The following is a 17,516-nucleotide window of genomic DNA, read 5'->3' as shown; positions in this document are numbered from 1 at the left end:
GAAAGCAAATGAATCGCTTCCCTCTTGTGCACACATATATCATCTGTATGCATGGCCGGCCGGGCCCCTTCCCTTGCCTAGCTTCTCATCGATCCTCTACTGTAGCGTTTCTGTTCATGCATGCCCGGGCGCCTGCTCGCCTGCATGCCTTGCCTGCCGTTGCCATCACCGCGACCGAGCCCTGCTTGCTCTTTTTTCTTGCCTGTTTTTTTGTGGTGTTTACTTTATAATTTTTTTTTAAAAAATATTACATCAAGTTTTCGGATACATATTTAAAGTATTAAACGTAGTCTAATTACAAAACAAATTTCAGATTCCGGTTGGAAACCGCGAGACGAATTTTTTGAGCTTAATTAATCCGTCATTAGCATATGTTGGTTACTGTAGTACTTATGGCTAATCACTTTCTAATTAGGCTCAAAAGATTCGTCTCAAAATTTCTTTCGTAACTTTGCAATTAGATTTTTGATTTATCTATATTTAATGTTTTATTTAGGTGTAGATTTGATGTGATGTTTTTAAAATTTTTTTTTGAAAACTAAGGCCTTAGTGCCAGTTGCTTTGCGGTTTGGACCCACACGGTGCAATTGCGCGGCAGGCCAGCGACCTCCTCCTCCTTGATTTGCTGCTTCTTGAATCCTGATAGATATATATGACTATATGGATCGATCACAGGAGCCCCGTGTGTGCATGCTTGCTTTCTTGCTTTCAAATCTCACTATACTAGCTGTCAGGTCTTGTCTGAGATATATTACTATTGTGCATGTAGACCATTATTGTTTACAAATATTGCTATCTATCGAGACCCAGCTTGCTTGCACAGCTGATCATATGCCCAACACATTATGGCCGGGGCAAGACTGATGCTTTAACTACTGCTATATTGGAAGAAAATGGATATTATTTCTTGTGGTTGATTCACTGTGCCGATCTATCTACAGTAGAAACAAGCAACGGTAGAAAGGAACAGTAGATGTGTGCATGATTCATGAATGTGTTGGAAGGCTAGCTAGCTGCTTATCTCTGTTTGGAATTAATGCAGACAGTAAACAGCTGATTGCTCTAAGTAAGTCTATTTTTCAGTTTTTAGATATAATGCTATTTTTCAGTTTTTAGATATAATGCTTTATCTCTTCGTCTTGTTTTTTACGATTAATATTTTTATTGTTACTAGATGATAAAATATAAATAATACTTTAAGTGTGGCTATTTTTTAAAGTTTTTTATAAAATTTTTAAATAAGACGAATGGTCAAAGTATTGGATACATAAATCAAAACATGAAGTTATTATGGGACAAAGGCAGTATTGAGTTGAGTGTGCTTAGAAGCATTATAAGAGCAAGTTCAATAATATAGCCAACTACTAGCTCCAATTCGAATATAGTCAATCTTTAGCTAATTCATACAATAGTTATCTACAAAACATCAATACATGGTTTCTCTCTTCTCTCTTCTCTTATCTCTTTAAAATATGCTTATAGCTAGCTTATAGCCTACTATTGTATCTGGTCTAATCAGAACATGCGGGTCGACTAATTATATACTCACTTTTTTTGTTTGTACGGAGAAGAACTGTGTTCCAGGGACAGGCATCGTTGGATTCTTCATCACATGATGATTGTGTTTCGATTTTAAAATTTGTGGTGATGTGGGCACTGGCGTGTGTGTGTGGCTGTGTGCTACGTACAACTGGATCTGGGTGTAGGTGTACGACATACTGTGCGTACTCACAGAGACGTATCCCAAAACAAATAACTTTTTAATTTTTAGATATAATATTTGACTCTTCGTCTTATTAAAAAAATTTATGATTAATAATTTTATTTTTATTGGATAATAAAACATGAATAGCATATGACTAATTTTTCTAAATTTTTTAAAAATTTTTCAAATAAAACGAATGGTCAAACGCTCGACACAGAAACCAAAAAGCTGGTTTTTTTTTCGGAGAGAGTACAAGCCACCGTCGTCCAGTTGTGTCATCGTCTGCTTATTTTTTATAAGAAAAAATGTATGGTTTTAACTTTAAATTTAAATTGGATTATGAGTTCTTATATTAAAGTTTATTTTTCACCGATAACTTTTAGATTACTATAAATACATATATAACTTTTTTATTTATAAATTATTTTTTATCCATACTATTATAAATGTCTCTCTAGTGGTGATGGCAGTGTCTGCCACGCCACTGTTTTCTACAGTTTTTTTGCAAATTAGTCTATAATATTTCTTGATATCTATGCTACTATAAATGTCTCTAGTGGTGGTGACAGTGAATCTGCCATCCCACTGTTTTCTACAGTTCTTTTATAAATTAGTTCATAGTATTTTCTGATATTATGGAATAATCCATATTTGGTTCAAACAAGTGATATTAGTATAGTTGAGAAAAAATAACATAACATTTTATAATATATTTCCATAATAAAACATGAGTATTTTGCTAGTATGCATAAAAAAATCAAACAATCACCCTCTTATTCTTTTGTTAACTTCTCCAAGGCAGAAAGCTAAGTGCAGGCCGTTCACTGTTTGATATCTCACTTCACTTGCTCAATCTCTCTCCGGTTTTAAATATAAGTTGTTTTAGACTCTTTCCCTAAAAAAATGCTCTTTCTGAGAAAACGTGTCTAGTGCATAAATTGATCTGGATTGATCAGTATATATGTTTGCGTTGACAGTGTTGTAGTCAGCCTTATTTACAAAAGAATAGGAATTGATCTTAATTAAAGCCGAGGAAAACCGTCCGATATTAATTCCCTTGTTTTAAGATATCATTATATATAGCCTTTTCAACTATTTATTACTAATTCGTTTTGAGAAGTTTGACGTTTCTCAACTATTTCCCCACTTAACTTGGCTAAATAAATGCTAACGATGTCACAAATAAATGGTTTGTGTTCATGAGTTTAAAATTAGTTCAAAGATAGAGCTACTATGTACTCTTGTTCAATCCACATCAGTAATAAGATTATATTTTATAATGGTACGTATAAATGAAAATGTTTTATTCATTAATAGAATAAAATAATTTTTTATATACTATTTTTCTCTTAATCCACTCTCATATAACAAATTTTTTTTTCAAAGTATTGAGAGTCGACTCTAAGTTATTATCATCTATAACAATGATTTTTCTCTGTACTTTCCTCTCTTTCTTCCACGTCACTAAATTTACTTGTATGGTGATTAATAGAGTTAGCTAATAAACACTTGTGTACTTGATCTAAAGTATTAGATATGCACATAAACACTGTATATCGGGTACCCACACCACGTACGCCATGTATACACAAGCCCCAAACCAAATGCCCTGGAGCCTAGGCATGTGCATTCTTACCCTATACATTTCCTGATGTTCTCCTTAGGATCAGGTTTGATTTATATATGGTATGCATGACTAGGGGAATATGGAAAAAAGAGGTGGGAGAAAACTAGCTAGGTTCTTTAAGGTATGAAAATCTGCATTGTACTTTTTCTAAAAAAAATCTGCATTGTATTTAACATGACCATCTTTTGACTGGTTGGTGCAAAAGCTAAACGACATATTTATAAACAAAAAATAATTTATAAATAAATTTTTTTATAAACATGTTCTTATCGATCTAGAAACAAAATATTGAAAAATAGACTAGGATTAAAAAACCTCATAATCAACTCTAAATTTAAGATTCAAAATTTAAATTTGACTTATAAATACAAAAAAAAAAATGAAGCCTGACGAGGTTCAAGAAGACACTAGGCGCGGGTCGGGTGGCTAGGTGACGCCTAGCGGGCGCCTAGGTCCGACCAACTAATTAAGTCAAAACCAAACAATTAGTAAGTATATTACATAAAGTTTATAATATCGACAAAACACCATACAGGCTAGTTCAACCGCCTAATCCACCATGTAACACCTAATCACGGTGGCTAATCAGTGCTTAACACCGATTTTTAGCTGATATTCAATATAGCTTTTTAGTAGAGCGTTAGGAAACTACTCTATTTATCCTAAAACTTAACATATACAAGACATCATTGTTCTTCATAGTCAATATATGTATGAAGACATTGAATAATAATTGAACAAACAATATTGCGTCATAACCATTTGATTCAAATTTAAAAATATTTTCATATGATATTAATTTTATAGTAGTTGATAATATAATTTTAAAACTAATACTCAAAGGAATAAATCTTATATTTTCAAATGGCTTCTCAGCCACTAGTTATGCGTGGCATGTGGTGCACATGCATGTACAACTATATGCCTCCATTATTAAATAAATGATGCTATAATACATGCAGTCAAATATCAAAATTTAATAGATTCATTAAGAATATATTGATGAATATATCCGTTTATCAAAGAGTACAATATACCAGTGGTTCTTAAATTTGAACCTAGATGTCATCTAGATACATGGACCCGTAAAATGCACATTTAGCTAGATCCTAAATCTTGGTTTACTGTATTACCCAAGACCAAAATTAATATGAATGGATTAATTAGGCTCGGCATTGACGGCGCCATCCACTGAGGCAAGAACTTTGCATCTAGGCTTCTCTTCTGTAATATGCTCTCCAAATAGACTTCCACTGCCTCCGATATCAAGAAATATGTATTTTTCAGCATCCAAATAATCAATTTAAGTCATACACCAACAGATTTGGATACAGCGTTAGTTAATTTAGAGGCATGGCAAGAGGCTTAAACGGAAAATTTCTGGCGTCATCCAATGACGGCTAGCTACATCAGCACCAGAGCTACGTCATTTACAGTTTTGAGCTTAGGTGATACATTAAATCAAAATTAAAAACTTAAATGAGTATTTTACAAATTTATGGATATATAGATGACATCTTGATTCAAATTTGAGGATCAACTGTATATTTTACTCCTAATGGAACTACCATTATGGTTTGTACACGCAGTTGGCTGGCTATCTACCTATGCTAGATATAGGTTGTAACTGTATACACGTGAGAGAGGTCTTCTCGCCATCCTTTAGTTTTATCACTTAATTCATCACGGAAATCATCTGTATTTAATCATTATGTATGTATACACATGTACAGAGAGAGTACGTGTTCCTGCTGCTTTGAACTAAGTTGATTTTGCAGGCCCGCTTAATATATACTTGTAGCATTTTTTTACTTACACGCGGTCATGGCAGGATCTCAGACGACTAAGAGATGGTCTGCTAGCCCGACAAATTAATTTCTAAGATGATTAATTTCTCTCCGTCTACCTTAGATCGGTACTTCGTGCCGATTTTGTCAGCAATTGAAACACTATTTATGCCTATATATACAACTTGCGTGCCCTAAGCGACAAGGACTTGTTTCAGGGAGCACATTTATGGTAATTTCAACTTCTCGTAGCATCTTACAAGGGTGAGTTCGACAGGAAATCAAAATAACAAAAGTTCCTTATTTTTCTTGATCATGCTTCTCAATTGGTAAATATTTATTTTTGTAAAAGAGTTTATATGCAAAAAATTTCTATCATATTAATTTTAAAATAATTGATACGTAATTAGTCATGCTCTAATGACTCACATTGTTTTACATATCTTCTTCGTCTTTCTCTCCCTCTCAAACTTATCCTAAGACGCGCGCCATGAGTTTATAAGTCAAACATCTTCAAGTTTAATCAAATTCATACAAAAATGCACTAATTAACATCTATAATACCAAACTAGTTTAATATGTTATAATAGTATATTTTTTCATGTTAAAAGTATTGCTATTCATTTTTATGTATTTAGTCAAACTTGAGATGTTTGACTTAAGACAAATCCAAAATGACTTATAATATTAAACTGAGGGAACATAAGAGAATTTTGTAAAAATTAACTGCATTACGCATCAGGTAGAGTGTACATTGTTTCACTTTCCGTCAGGTTTAGTACATGATTTCACTTTAAACCAATGCATATTGAAATAAGTTTCACTTTGTATCAGGTTACATTGTAGAATTTTTGGAGAGATCTTGTACAATATGAATATTGGATTTTGATCAAGTTTTACAAAGTTATACTCAAAATTATTTATGAAAGTTCAGAAAATTGTTATAGTTTTCATAACTTATGTTGGTGTCAAGTGAAACTTATTATAGTACAATCTAGTGCAAAATAGAACAATGTTCTAAACCAAATACAAACTAAACTTTAATTTTTTTATAGATTACTACCCTCGTTTTTAAATATATGATCGATGCAGAGGTTCAACATGACATTTAATCATTCATCTTATTAAAAAATTATATATATATATATATTGTTATATTACTTTATGAACATAGTGCTTTTTATATTTGCACTAAATTTTTAACAAGACGAATGATCAAATGTCATGTTCAAAACTTGACAACATCATATATTAAAGACAATTGGAGAAAAAAGAATGCATTTGGTAGTATAAGAGAAGAATAATGTAAGTGGACAATTAATTGTCAAGGCATACACACACATCTAAAAAGAAGGCAATGGTCATGACAACTCTTTTTTCTGAATACACACACATATGTATATAATTACTCATTTAAATAATTTAATATTATAAAATAGTCCTACATATTGATTCCATCTTATTCTATTTTTAAAATACAAGTTGTTTTAAAAAATACTAGCATATGTAATATTCATATTTCTCCATAAGAAAACATGCACTGTTATATAGTTAATATGCATAAAATCAACAAAACCGGTATAAAGAATTTTAATTATCAATATAAAATGCGCGGATGGAAGGTGGTACCGCCCTGGCTATCAACCTGCTTGTTTCCAGAGACTTTTTTAAGTCTATGTCACATCGAATGTTTGTACACTAATTAGAAGTATTAAATATAGACTATTAATAAAACTCACTCCATACTCTGGACTATTTCATGAGACGAATTTATTGAGCCTAATTAGTCCATGATTAGCGAATGTGATGCTACAGTAAATATTTGCTAATTGTGGATTAATTAGGCTAAAAAATTTGTCTAATGAAATAGCCTTTATTTATATAATTAGTTTTGTTATCAGTCTATATTTAATACATCTAATTAACGTCCAAATTTCTAACGTGACAAGAAATTAAAAAAAAGATATGGATCCAAACAGCCCCTCATACTATATATTAGCTTAAGCTATATATTGTTCCGTAGTAGTACTGGATATATATAAAATAACCATCAGGTAGCCCAAAGTTTGATGAATGGTAAGGTAGAATGATGCTTTCTCTAGTGCACTAGCCACCGAGAAATATTTGAGGAATAAAAAGTGGGGGCGTACTGAGATGATTTTTCTTATTTTACTCAAATTATGCGGTATGACAGCATGTACGGATTGCTTTTAAATCTAGAGAACTAGCTAGACGATCGAATATATATCGACGTTAGCAGACAAATGGTTCATAGAAAAGTTTAATACAATATTATAAAAGGACGTTTGTTGGCATTAATTATATATGTAGATTTTTTACAAATAAGTACATAAAAGTAGCACACAACTACCTTTTTGTTGTTTTATCATGTACTATATATATGTATACTATATATCCTCGGATCCAGTCTCTCGAAACAAGTGAAAAACTTTGCATTCATATGTATACACACACTGGTGTTATTTGAGATAGTTGAGATTGAATGATCGAAGGATTATATGATTGTTTGTAATACCTATTTGAGGTTTGAGGGTATAGACGATTAAATCAACTAAGTAAAATAAAAACTCTTGTTTTACAAATACCACTTGTTTTACAAATACCACTTCTATGTTGGAATATTTTGTCTAAGATACATCGTTTAATAGTTTAATAAACAACATGCAAAACTATAATCCCTTATAGGAAGGGACCAGAACCATGGACTCTAGGCCATGGCCTGGGGTTAAAAGCCCAAGAGCCAAGACAAACTTTCAATAGGTGGCCTAATTTTCTAAGAAAATTACAAAAGCTTACAAATTACCGTACTAATCAGAAAAACAGAAATATTTTGACAGTTAAATCGCGGTGGGTCTATATTATGATGGTGTAGATTGATCTACGAATATGCGGAAAATTCTGCAAATTGATAAAAAAATAGAAAATAAAGTATAGCAAATAGCCCCACACACAATTAATTGGGGATCGATTTTTATCCCTCGGTTGTATATCTAGTCCATTTGTTGCATGTCACTTGAATATTTATAAAAAATGAAAAAAATAAAAGATGGATTAATATGAGATATACCACTTCACAAATATGTAAGCTCAAATTTAACGTTTACAAATTGTAAAAAACAAATTAAAGTAAAACTAGTATGTGTATATTCACGGTTAAGTTTATTATTTTTGTTACAACTTATAAAAATTGAATTTGAGTCTGTATGTTTGTGGATGGATATATCTCACACTAACCTACCTAATCATTTTTTTCAATTTTTAATGACTATTTAGGTCATAAGAAAGTAGTAAATATCCAAATGAGGAACAAAAATACTTTCTCCACACAATTTTGGCTAGAGAGAAGTTTCGGATGGGTGACTGTTGAAACAAGCCAGGCTTGCAGGTAGAGGCTGTGTTTGCAAATGCCAATAAGAGCTAATGTTCTTACTTCTCCGTACGTACGCTTCATAAATTGGTAAACGGCTGTGTTTTTTAAATTATATAATTCCATTTTTTTAAGTCTGCAAGCGTTAATTAGCCAAACCGTCTGAGAACGCACCCAAAGACTTGCTGATGCGTGTCCTATTGCATTCTATGATAAGGTAGTAATCAACAAAGAAGTGCTGAACCTGGAGCAAACGTGCTATTGCCCGCGCAATATATGTTTATCTAGCCTAATATCTGAGAGAAACCATCATGTTCATCTTATAGGTCCAGAGGTAATTACATTAATCTAAGATAAGAAAAAACATGAACCATTTGATCATATTGGTTGTATTCAATTTATAGATGAAGATGAAGGCGAGAGATTTTTTTTTTAACTTTTGTGATACCTATTTAGGCGGATTCAGATCACCTGCCCCTGCCATGGCAGGATAGCACAGTGAAATAATGAGATGCAAAATTGCACTGCACTGCAGACGATAGGACGCATGACACTGTAGCAAAATCACTGTATCTCCAGCTTGCCATGATTGGGATTTGGGAGGCCATGGCTTTAACCTCTGTATCTCTAGCTTGGATTATTCTCTTGATATCACTGTAAATTAAACCAACCTGTCCAGAGTTTTGTGGAGGTCTGGTGAGTATGATCTGTCTGGAGATGTAATTTAATGTGGCTTTGTGATTTGAAATTTAGTTACTTTGTTTGTTCGGTACAGGAGTAATTGCCATGTCCAATTTGTTCAGTGTTATGAAACATCTTCAAATAGCCTGGACTTGGACTGTTTCATTTCATCATCTCAACAGCCTGTACTTTGTTTGTGAAGTAATTGCCATGTCCAATTCCTTCGAACTGGGTTGAGCCAGCTCTGTTCTGTCTCCAGTAAATGTGAAGTCGGGGGCAATTCTGTCCCAAAAAACCTGACAAAGCACAAAAACAATAATCAAATTTCAAAATGAATGAAAATGGCATTGTAGCTTGTTGGCCATGTTAGGGGTCGTTTAGTTTACAAAATTTTTTTACAAAACATCACATCAAAACTTTAAACACACATTTGAAGTATTAAACTCAGTCTAATTATAAAACAAATTTCAGACTCCACCTAAAAACCGCAAGACGAATTTTTTGAGTCTAATTAATCCGTCATTAGCATATGTCGGTTACTGTAGCACTTATGGCTAATCATGTTCTAATTAGACTTAAAAGATTCGTCTCACTATTTCCTCCATAACTGTGTAATTAGTTTTAATGTTTATATATATTTAATGCTTCATTTAGATGTTCAAAAATTCGATAAGATATTTTTGGAAAAAAATTTTGAAAACTAAACAGCCCCTTAGCTATGATATTTTAAAGAAGCACGTCTAGTCGACGGTATATCTGCGGAACCACCTTATGCCATTTTCTCCGGTGTGGCCCAGCGAAAAAGTAAAGTGTTTGCACCACAGAGATTTTGACCTCTCGGCCCGGAAGAACCGATCAAGTGGCTGTTGCGGCCCATACATAGCCCATACATGTCTCCATACCCACGCGGCCCACGCGCACGGTGTTCTCATCGTGCGATGTGCGTGGAGTGGCTCGACGAGGGCAGTACGCCGCCAATGCATAACCGCAGGCGACCCCGTGGTGTGTCCTCGACTCCTCGTGGAGATTTGCCGCGATGGGCGCTGCAGAGTCGCGAAGCACCGCCGCTCGTCTGGATGCGCGCACACGACCGGCCGGCTGCGGGCTCTCGAGAATCTGACCTGCTTGCGCCTTGCGATGGATGAGCCGATGAGCGGCCGCATCCCGGCGGAAAATGGTAAGCCAAAGGTACGGTAGTCCGGGGTGGTTTAAACCCTATCTATTAGCTTTTGCTTAAGTTTACAAGTCAAAATTTAAAATTTTAACCTTAAATTTAAAATTGATTTAAGGTTTTTCATATAGTTTATTTTTTAACCTTCGCTTTTAGAGCAAGCCCAATAGTACAACCAACTACCAGCTACAGTTTATCTATAGTCAATCTAATAACTAATTCATACAATAGTTACATTAGTATATGATCTCACATGTCATACACACTATGTCTTTGAGCCCGTGCTGTAGCTAGCTACAAATCAGTAGCCCACTGCTCTCTCTCTCTTCTCTTATCTCTTTAAAATATGTTTATAGTTGGCTTATAGTTTACTATTGTACATGCTCTTACATTGCTATAAACAAGTATTAAAAGTTTTATTCCCAAATTATTTCTCGTTTACAAATTTATCGATTGTTTTTTTTAAAAAGAGACAAAAGATACTCCCTTAGCATCTCTAAGAGAATGCTAATATTTTTGTTATCCAAAAATTTGTATTGGATTCGTAGCATAAAAGTTACACACACCTTCAATAGAAATCTAAAAATGAATAGTTTGCATTAGTAACACATATTTTTGTCCCAGATTTAGGATGCAATTGAGGTAATTTTAGGCATAAGTAAATATTTGAAATGCATTTGGTAACCTCTTGGAGGTATATCTTCTGGTCTAATTCCCAAAATTTAGTTTTAGAGATCAATTTTAGACATCTCTTTCAGATGATCTCAGAGCATCTCCAAGAAAATGCTAATATTTTGTTTTCTCAAAGTTTGTATTGGATTTATCTAAAAAAATATTAGGCAAAAAACTTATGCCCTCCTTCAACAGAAATCTAAAAATAAATAACTTGTATTGAACCAGTATTCTTGCTCCAAATTTATGACACTAGTGATTTAATTTTAAGCATGTGTAAATATTAGGAATGTTTTTAGAAACCTGTTAGAGATATATTTTCTTGCTCAGTTCCTAAATTTTAGTTTTAGGGATTAATTTTAGACATCTTTTATAAATGCTCTCAGTGCGCCAATCTTACCTCTGCCAAAAAGTACTAAATATACAAAGGCAAATAGTACTAATGAATAAATCTAATACAGGTTTTCAAAATGCACAATCTGTTGCTATAGCCAAAAGTTCTTTAATTCGCACCCCCAAACAAAGGAAGAAGGCCGAAGGTTAATATGCACGACTAACTACAAACAGAAAAACGAACTAACCGTCGATATGGGGGCTAATGTGTGTTATCTATGCTATGCGCAGAACCCAGGTAATAGAATTTAATGAATATTCACTTAATTTTTACCAATAGCAAGTCAGCAACTGAAGAAGAAGCATGAATCATCTTGACTCGGAACCTGCACTGTCTGGGCGCCAGAAGCCCTTTGAGGCGACAAGAAATTGTTGCTTCACAATTGCAGTCTTGTAATGCAAAGAACGAAGAACTGGATCCATTTTTCCAATCACTTGCTCAGTGTCTTGCAACACGAACCATTTTCCAGGTCTAAGTATCCTATCGATTTCTGCTGCTACTTCAGTGATATCACACCTAAAATACAAAAGCATGAGTATCAGGCTCGCTTGATTCTGTATGCTGATGAAAGAGAATAATCAAAGAATTAAGACATGGTTTTTCACCTATTTGTGAGGCCTTGAAGGAGATAACTCATGTGAACAAGATCATAGGTCCGGGGATATGTATTAAAGGATTCACACCAGTCATGATATACCCCAATCAAACCTCTGTTGAAAATTATAGGCAAGGTATCTGGATGATCAAATGGAACAACATTCATAACCCATAAAGGTTGATGAATGAGTGATGCCGCAAATCTGGTAGAAGAAAGAAACCTAGGTTATTTAGGCCTTGTTTCTTTCAGCTCGGGATTATTATAATTCAGATTATTAGGAGTAAGCTGAAAGAAACAGACAACTTATTAAAGTAGCTTATTATAATCTGATAAGCTCATTTAGATGAGCTTTTTCCAGATTATTAGGTAAAAAATTATCCACCATGCCACTCCACTCCCTCTTTAGACTTGCAACCCAATAATCCAGACTCTAATAATCTAGAAAAGAAACAACTCACAGCTTATTCTATTACAGATTATAACAATCTAGCTTATAGTAATCTGACTCAATAATCTAGATTATAATAATCTTAAGCTGAAAGAAACAGGCCTTATCCCACCATGAAACAAACTATATAGCTAGATAGTCATTATTTTAAGAAAAGAAGGATCCTTGAAACATACTACAATTTTTTTTGGGGTACTATCAGATATTGGAATCATGTAAACAGAGCAACTGCTATTGAAGATTAGATAGAATGATATATACTTAATTTCAACAGGCTATTACCCTACAGTCTGGGTCTAGAAATAAATGATTGCAAATAAAAAAAAATCAACCAGCTGTGCTTACATTTCAGCATTTCAAGCAAGAAGTTAAGCCTATATATGTGAAGATTGCTGAAATCGACAAAACAAAATGAGATGTACTCTTTAATAGAAATACTATTATAAAAATGATTCAAAGGAATAGTGAACATTAGGTTAAATATCCTAAACTCAATCCAGATTCAAACAAACAGTAAAGTACATGGGCGATCCCTAAACTTGTACGACCGTGCCATCCAGGTCTTCAAACACTCAAAATGCATTTTTAAAGTCCCTAAACTTATCTCAGGTGGCTCCAACCCGCTTTCGCGTGCTGATGTGGCATGCTACGGGTGGATCCCCTGTGGACTGCTTCATTCTACGTGGCGTCGATTTGGCGCTTATGTGCAATTAAAGTCAGCAAAAAATAAAAGATATATATTCGATGAGACCTACATATCAACCGTAATTGTACCGTAAAAGTTAAAAGAATTTATGTCATCCAATCTCAGTCACATGGACAAAAATAAAAATAAGAAACACATCCCTACTGCCTCTTTCTCCTCTCTTCTATGACATGTGGCCCCACTAATCCACCATGGCATGCCATGTCAGCACACGAAACGGATTGGAGCCTGTTTGGACCTGTATGGCACCTGAGACAAGTTTGGGGACTTGAAAAATGCATTTTGAGTGTTTGAGAATTTAGATGGCACGGTCGGACAAATTTAGGAACTGCCCACACTTCACTCTAAAACAAATGAACAGCTTAACAGTATTCAGGAAAACAAAGGACAGAAAACTTCATGCAATCAAAACAAAGCATTCAAACTTTAAAAACGTGGTTGTTACTTGTGAAATATCAACAAACCCATTGAAGAAAATTTAAAACCTAAGTTTTCTCACCCTCCAAAACCAGCATTCATATCCATGACATTGCGAACGGTAGACCAATTAATTGCAAACTCACTGAAATATACTTCTGAAACAAGGTCCTTCCAGTGCTTTGTGTCAGAATCAAATTCTTCTTGAGAAAACTGACTAGAAGAGTTGTCAGATGTAGTTGAATATTTGATGTTAAGCCTTTCTGGCCAGGAAATGGGCCAGCTGCTTCCTTCACCTGAACTTGACACAGCAGGTAATGAAAGGCAACTATCAAGAGGTGCGTACCTGCAGAGGGAAACAAAATAACATTAGCATATCTGGTGCTAGAAAAATTTCTTCAAGTTTACACAACAGTAGCAAGAACTACTAGCAGATGGCACAAAACTTAAGTGACTACATCAATGCAGCAATCAGTCCAAACAGGCACTGTATATAATGACTGGCACAACCTGTATAAGTTTGAACTGTATGTGAAATAAAAGAAAGGAACGACTCATCGATAAGATATACATATACCAAGGGGAATGTGATCCTTCCCACCCAGAGCATAGAGGTGGCTCATTGTTTTTTCTCTCGAGGTAGCAAGAATTTGAGGTCGGCTTCTGATATATAACAACACCAATCTTATTAACATTCTTAGATTTTACTACTGTCCTCCAGCAAATTGATTTAGTCAGAACAACCATCGCTGCAAGAAGTGGAGCACAAACTCCAATTAGCAAGAAGACATTGATTCCTTCAATCATATGATAGATTTACAAACTATAATGTGCTGTGCCTTTCAGTAAAAGTAACAGGAAGTAACATATACAAACCTATCACAGGTCAAACAACAGGGAAATGCACCGTAATCATACACGCATATGAGAGCACTTCCATAAGTAATTGTTAAATTCATGTTATTAACTATCAGACTGTATCCTACAATGTCAACATAACTGGGAAAATACTTTTATATCCTAAAATATGATGCTATTTCACCTGCATGGGAGCTTAGTGTGCAAAGCTTCTGAAGCTTTTATTTTTTTCTAACAAGACTAGCAATTTCCCTTGTATAACAGACCCCTTCATTATACAGAAGCATCATAAAAAATCGTTTTTACTATACTTAGTATATGCCAGAATGGAACTTTGTTAGCAATAGATTATCTCTATTCTGTACAAATGCATAATCTTTTTAAATAGCAGTGTGTAAGCTGAAAACTTGTGATGTCAAAAAACACTATGAGGACACACAATAGATATAACTAACCATTCCAGTCATCTTCATCTCTTTTGCCACGACGATAGACAGGAGTTGCAGACCAGATGTAGTATCCTCCAGGCCTGAGCACTCTATTAAGCTCTAATAATGGTTTTCCACCTGTATGCCCCAAGTTAGTAATTAATAAATATACTTAAAAATGTGAGCATTACATTTAAAAATATAAAATAGAATAAACGAAACACACCAGGTGTCCCTAAAAAGTAAAAAATGATGAGATTATAAGATAAGAAAGGAACATTGGTTCGAAGTACTTGCCATCAGCATACCAGTGGACCCTACACCTTGCACAATGGATCACATCAAATGAATTATCGGGGAATGGAAGTTTTTGTGTTCCAATCACTGCCAGCAGTGCTGGAATTCCACGTTCAAGTGCAAACTGTATCTGAGCTTCATGTTCATCTTTTGGTGCAAAAGACATAGTGATGACATTCCTGTCAAGCAAGTATCCACCAAAGCTGGCCACACCACATCCAACATCCAGGACAGTTCTTGTATGGGTCCCCCATTGAATATTTGGCATGATCTATTAAATCAATAAGGCTGGAAGATGTGAGTTACCACAAATACAAAAAGACATAACACCATTCGGAAATCTGAAGAAATATATTTTAAACTTGCATGATTATCCTGGGAATATTGGTTCACATTTTCTTTTGAACCACAAGGATTTCAATATTAATTTTAGGAATATGTCACTGAAATGCTGAACTTAGGCCGTGAAGTTGTTTAACAGGAAAGCATAAATTTATTGACATAGGTCGTAACATATTACATTATTGAACTTATCTGCAAATATATAAGTTCAAAAGTATGTACCTGTTCAATAAATTGAATGTATCTAGTCGCACCAGCTTTAAATTGAGTTCCACCTCCAGGGAAAACAAAATAATTACCAGACTTCCTAACCCAGTTCTGGTCCTTCTTGTATTCCACTAACTTTGGATGAGGGACATTATTGTACCAAATCTGAAATTTGCAAAAGAAGTATGCCATCACAAGATTGCCATGATTGGCTTGTATAAAACACAATTCTAGCTGATGCTTGTCTTGCACATATAAAATGCACAGGTCTTTCTAATTTGATAAGAAAATATCATTACCTAGTTGATACACACAATGCTCGACCTGACAACAAACCTTAAGTAATATAATAAGATGGGGACATTGAAGTTACGTCCTTAACAGAGTTCTCCGTTATGGTTTCCAGGTTCATTTCGACATACAAGTTCATAGCAGTAGTAAACTCAGTAACAAAAATAGAGAGAAGGAACTACACTGTTTGTTTTGTTTGGTGGACGTTTAAACATTCTAGTTTGAGTTGAAGACCACCACACTGCCAAACCACAGGGAGATTTGGCACGGAATACAACACAAATTTAGGGCATAAGACAGATTAGCACTATCAAATTACCAACACTACCACTGCACCACTGTGGAATGAACAAATCGGTAAAACCGCTTACTCGCTCACCGAAGAAGGCAAGCAGTCATGCTCACCATGTCACGGCTGCGCGGCCACGGCAAGGGGGACCGGTACCCCAGGGGCAGCGGCACGAGGCACCTCGGCCTTGGCGCCGTCGGGCAGTGCCGCTCCCGGTGCTCCATGTGCCGCAGCGACTTCAGCGCCTTGACCGCCTTCACGTTGTCCAGGCACGGTATGTAGTCGGCGGCCACCACTCCCATCCCCACCTCGCACGCCTCCCACGACGGCATCGCCGCACCAGCTGCTCCATCGCCTCCGGCCGAGGCGCCCCTGCTGGTTCCGTTGGCGTCTGCCGATCCACCCACTTCGACGGCGGCAACGGGCGTGCTGCGATCTGGCCGAGGAGCGTACGCGGAGATGTCTCTGGTGGGTGCGGCGAGCCCCAGATGGGGCGGTCCGGCCGTGGCGCCAGCGTTGCTCCCACCGGACGCGTTTACTGGGTTCTCCGGTGGAGATGCGTCGGCGGGGACAGAAATTGGAGTCTGGGGAGGCGATGCGGCGACGGTGCTAGGAGAGGACGAGGAGGAGGAGGAGGAGGAGAGGTGAGAGGAGGGGGAGGAGAAGAAGGGAAGCGCGGCAGGGGCGGGGCTGAAGAGGAGGAAGAGCGACGAGAGGAGGAGGAAGAGGAAGACGGAAACAACGACAGGGCGCTTGCGATCAGAGAGGAAGGAGAGAGCAGAGGAGATGGCCATTTCTGCTCCGGTTGGGGATTAGAAACGGGAGAAACGGAATGGAGCGGGGCGAGATCGCCGACGGCGGCGATGGCCTCGCCGCCGTGGCCGGGGAAGGAAGCGGGGAGAGTGCGGAATTGCAGACGGTGGCGGAGGTTTGTTTCAGTTAAGGGAGGTTTATTTCAGTAGTATACTCGATAGTAGTCTATTGTGAGCTACTTTTGTAATTTGATGCCTGATAGCCATTGTATTTTCAGGAGAATCCTTTACCCTTATCTTTTTTTTATGCGGTAATGCTTATAATCCAAAATTTAAAATTTTAATCTTAAATTTATAGTTGATATTGGACTTTTTTATTATAATTTATTTTTAAATTTAAACTTTTTAGATCACTAAAAACACGTATATAAAAGTTATATTTACCAATTTTTTTTGTT

General features: G+C 35.8%; 1 protein-coding gene across 1 annotated transcript; it reads right to left on the bottom strand.

Annotated features, from left to right (window-relative positions):
- Positions 1-11,491: 11,491 nt before the first annotated feature.
- Positions 11,492-17,228, bottom strand: LOC102714691 (probable methyltransferase PMT23). The gene is made up of 8 exons (XM_006644879.3): positions 16,423-17,228; positions 15,742-15,891; positions 15,178-15,448; positions 14,908-15,018; positions 14,172-14,343; positions 13,677-13,940; positions 12,031-12,225; positions 11,492-11,941 (listed from the first exon to the last, which is right to left on the bottom strand). Exons 1-8 carry the CDS (start codon positions 17,098-17,100, stop codon positions 11,734-11,736), a joined length of 2,049 nt encoding a protein of 682 aa, XP_006644942.1. The 5' UTR covers positions 17,101-17,228; the 3' UTR covers positions 11,492-11,733.
- Positions 17,229-17,516: the final 288 nt, after the last annotated feature.

This window comes from Oryza brachyantha, chromosome 1 (genome assembly GCF_000231095.2).
Source record: "Oryza brachyantha chromosome 1, ObraRS2, whole genome shotgun sequence".
NCBI classification, from domain to species: domain Eukaryota; kingdom Viridiplantae; phylum Streptophyta; class Magnoliopsida; order Poales; family Poaceae; genus Oryza; species Oryza brachyantha.
The sequence above is the reverse complement of the archived record's forward strand: the minus strand, read 5'-3'. Positions and strand labels throughout refer to the sequence as shown.

Excerpts from the sequence above, each read along its gene's own strand:
- LOC102714691 (XM_006644879.3), bottom strand. The coding sequence starts at position 17,100 with ATGGCCATCTCCTCTGCTCTCTCCTTCCTCTCTGATCGCAAGCGCCCT. Across the intron at positions 15,892-16,422 it reads GGCCGCGCAGCCGTGACATG|ATTTGGTACAATAATGTCCC; the intron begins GTGAGCATGACT and ends TGCAAATTTCAG. Across the intron at positions 12,226-13,676 it reads ATGAATGCTGGTTTTGGAGG|ATTTGCGGCATCACTCATTC; the intron begins GTGAGAAAACTT and ends TTCTTCTACCAG.